Source organism: Caenorhabditis briggsae (assembly GCF_000004555.2).
Source record: "Caenorhabditis briggsae complete genome, chrII, whole genome shotgun sequence".
Taxonomy (NCBI): domain Eukaryota; kingdom Metazoa; phylum Nematoda; class Chromadorea; order Rhabditida; family Rhabditidae; genus Caenorhabditis; species Caenorhabditis briggsae.
This window is the reverse complement of record NC_013486.2, coordinates 606,284-608,362: the sequence shown is the minus strand read 5'-3', so window position 1 is coordinate 608,362 and position 2,079 is coordinate 606,284. Positions and strand designations below refer to the sequence as shown.

Here is a 2,079-nt window from a genome sequence, read left to right as displayed (position 1 = left end):
ATTCGTCGTACCCCCCCATTTCTCATACCATAATGCCATAGTTTTCACAAGTAGCTACCATAGTAACCCATATCCCATACCATAGTTACCATAGTATCCCATTTCTCATACCATAGTCACCGTAGTTTCCACCAGTACCAAAGCTACCATAGTACCCCATATCACATACCATAGTTACCATAGTTACCATAGTACCCCATATCACATACCATAGTCACCATAATTTCCACAAGTACCCTAGCTACCATAGTTACCATAGTACCTCATATTACATTCCATAGTCACCATAGTTACCATAGTACCCCATATCCCATATCATAGTACCATAGTTACCGTAGTATCCCATATCCCATACTATAGCTAGCAAAGTTACATGGTAATTATAGTAACTATGGTAACTATGGTGCCATGGTAACAATGGTGACTATGGTACTAATGTCTGAAAATGACGAAACTCCATATATTGACCTAGAAATCCCTTTTGCTTTCTGAAATTTTTAAAAAATATTGAAAATTCGAGAAATTTCAAAAAATTGGCTTGAAAGTGACCTAAAAATGGCTTGAAACTGGCTTGAAAATTGCTTTTTTCAGCCTAGATACCCCCAATTCGTGGCCTAGAAACTCTAAATATTGGCCTATAATGACTTAAACTATGCTTAAAATGGTTTAAAATTGGCTAAATATGGCTGAAAATGACTTAAAAACCCCATATCTGACCTCTATCTCTTCCAGGAAATGCTAACCAAACTGATCAACGTCTCGTCGTGGCTGGTGCTCAACGCCTTAATCACCAAAGCCCTTCCCGACTCGGTCCTCAATCAATACAGTAATCAATTTGCCAAATGGCCGCCCGTCTCAGCGGATATCAGTCGATCCAACCTCCAACAGAGCCTCAAAACGACCCGATCGCTGATTGCATCGCTGTTAGAGAATCAATTCAATTTGTCGCATATCGCTCCGTTGGTCGAACTTTGTATGACCGTAAGACTGAAGTTGGTCTCGGATTTCGTCGAATGCGGCATTGAAAGTGAGTTTTTGGGGCTGAAATTTTTGCTGAAAATTCGCTGAAACTGGCTTTAAAATCGGTTTAGATAGGCTCAAACTGGCCTAAATTTGGCTTAAAATGACCGAAAATCGCTGAAAAAATGATTGAAAATGGCTTAAAATAGCTGAAAATGCACTCTTTTCAGGAATCGCTCTCCTTGCTCATCGTATCAACTGGAAACAGGACATTCTGGATCGAGCCCAACAGACAAAAACCATTCTTCCCGATTATTATGAGAATGAGGTTTCTAAAATTGGTTAATATAGGCTCAAAATGGCTGAAAATAAGCTGAAAATGGCTAAAAGTGCCGGAAAAAAGCGTGAAAGAAGCGGAAAATGGCATTAAATAGCTTGAAATGACGGAAAAATGATTTGAAAATGACTTAAAATTGGCAAATTATGACTGAAAATTATCAAAAACGGCATCTTCAAAACTGCTCAAAAATGGCTTAAAAAATAGTCTAAAATAAGCTTAAAACTGCTGAAAATGGCTTGAAGTAGACTGAAAATAGCTTGACAATGACTGAAAAAGCCAGAAAATGACCTAAGATTGCCTGAAATCGGTTTAAAATGCCAGGGAAATGACTTGCAAACTGCCTAAAGTTACCTTAAAAAATTGGCTTAAAATTGACTTAAAATGGCTTAAAATGACTGAAAATAGGCTAAAAATGGCTAAAAATCACTGAAAAAAAACTGAAAAAGGATGTAAAATCGCCTAAATTTGAACTTCTTAAAAAATTTTAGAATTTCAGAATTTCTCTGATTTTCAAACTGATTTTTTTAAAATAATTTTTAGATTTCTTCGAATTTTCTGAATTTTTGAAAAATTTTCTAATTTCACAGATGCATAATTTTCAGACTCTTTTTCGGAGTTCTAGATTCCTTTTTTCTCCAATTTTTGAATTTCAGACTTTTCTGAATTTTTGCATTTCTGAAGTTCTTTTTTTCATAGCTACCTTTTTTTGCGGACGGAGATATTTTCAGCTATTTTTAGCTAGTTCAAAGCCATTTTTAAGCTATTTCAAAGCTATTTTT

General features: G+C 35.7%; 1 protein-coding gene across 1 annotated transcript in view; it reads left to right on the top strand.

Moving 5' to 3' along the window:
* The window catches only part of Cbr-sec-5, a gene marked incomplete at both ends in the record, with an annotated part of 42,731 nt that overhangs the window by 33,988 nt on the left and 6,664 nt on the right, over positions 1–2,079 (top strand). The window contains 2 exons of the mRNA XM_002629655.1: positions 733–1,027; positions 1,191–1,288. Of these exons, the coding sequence (XP_002629701.1) occupies positions 733–1,027; positions 1,191–1,288 (393 nt within the window). The remainder of the gene's footprint in view (positions 1–732; positions 1,028–1,190; positions 1,289–2,079) is intronic.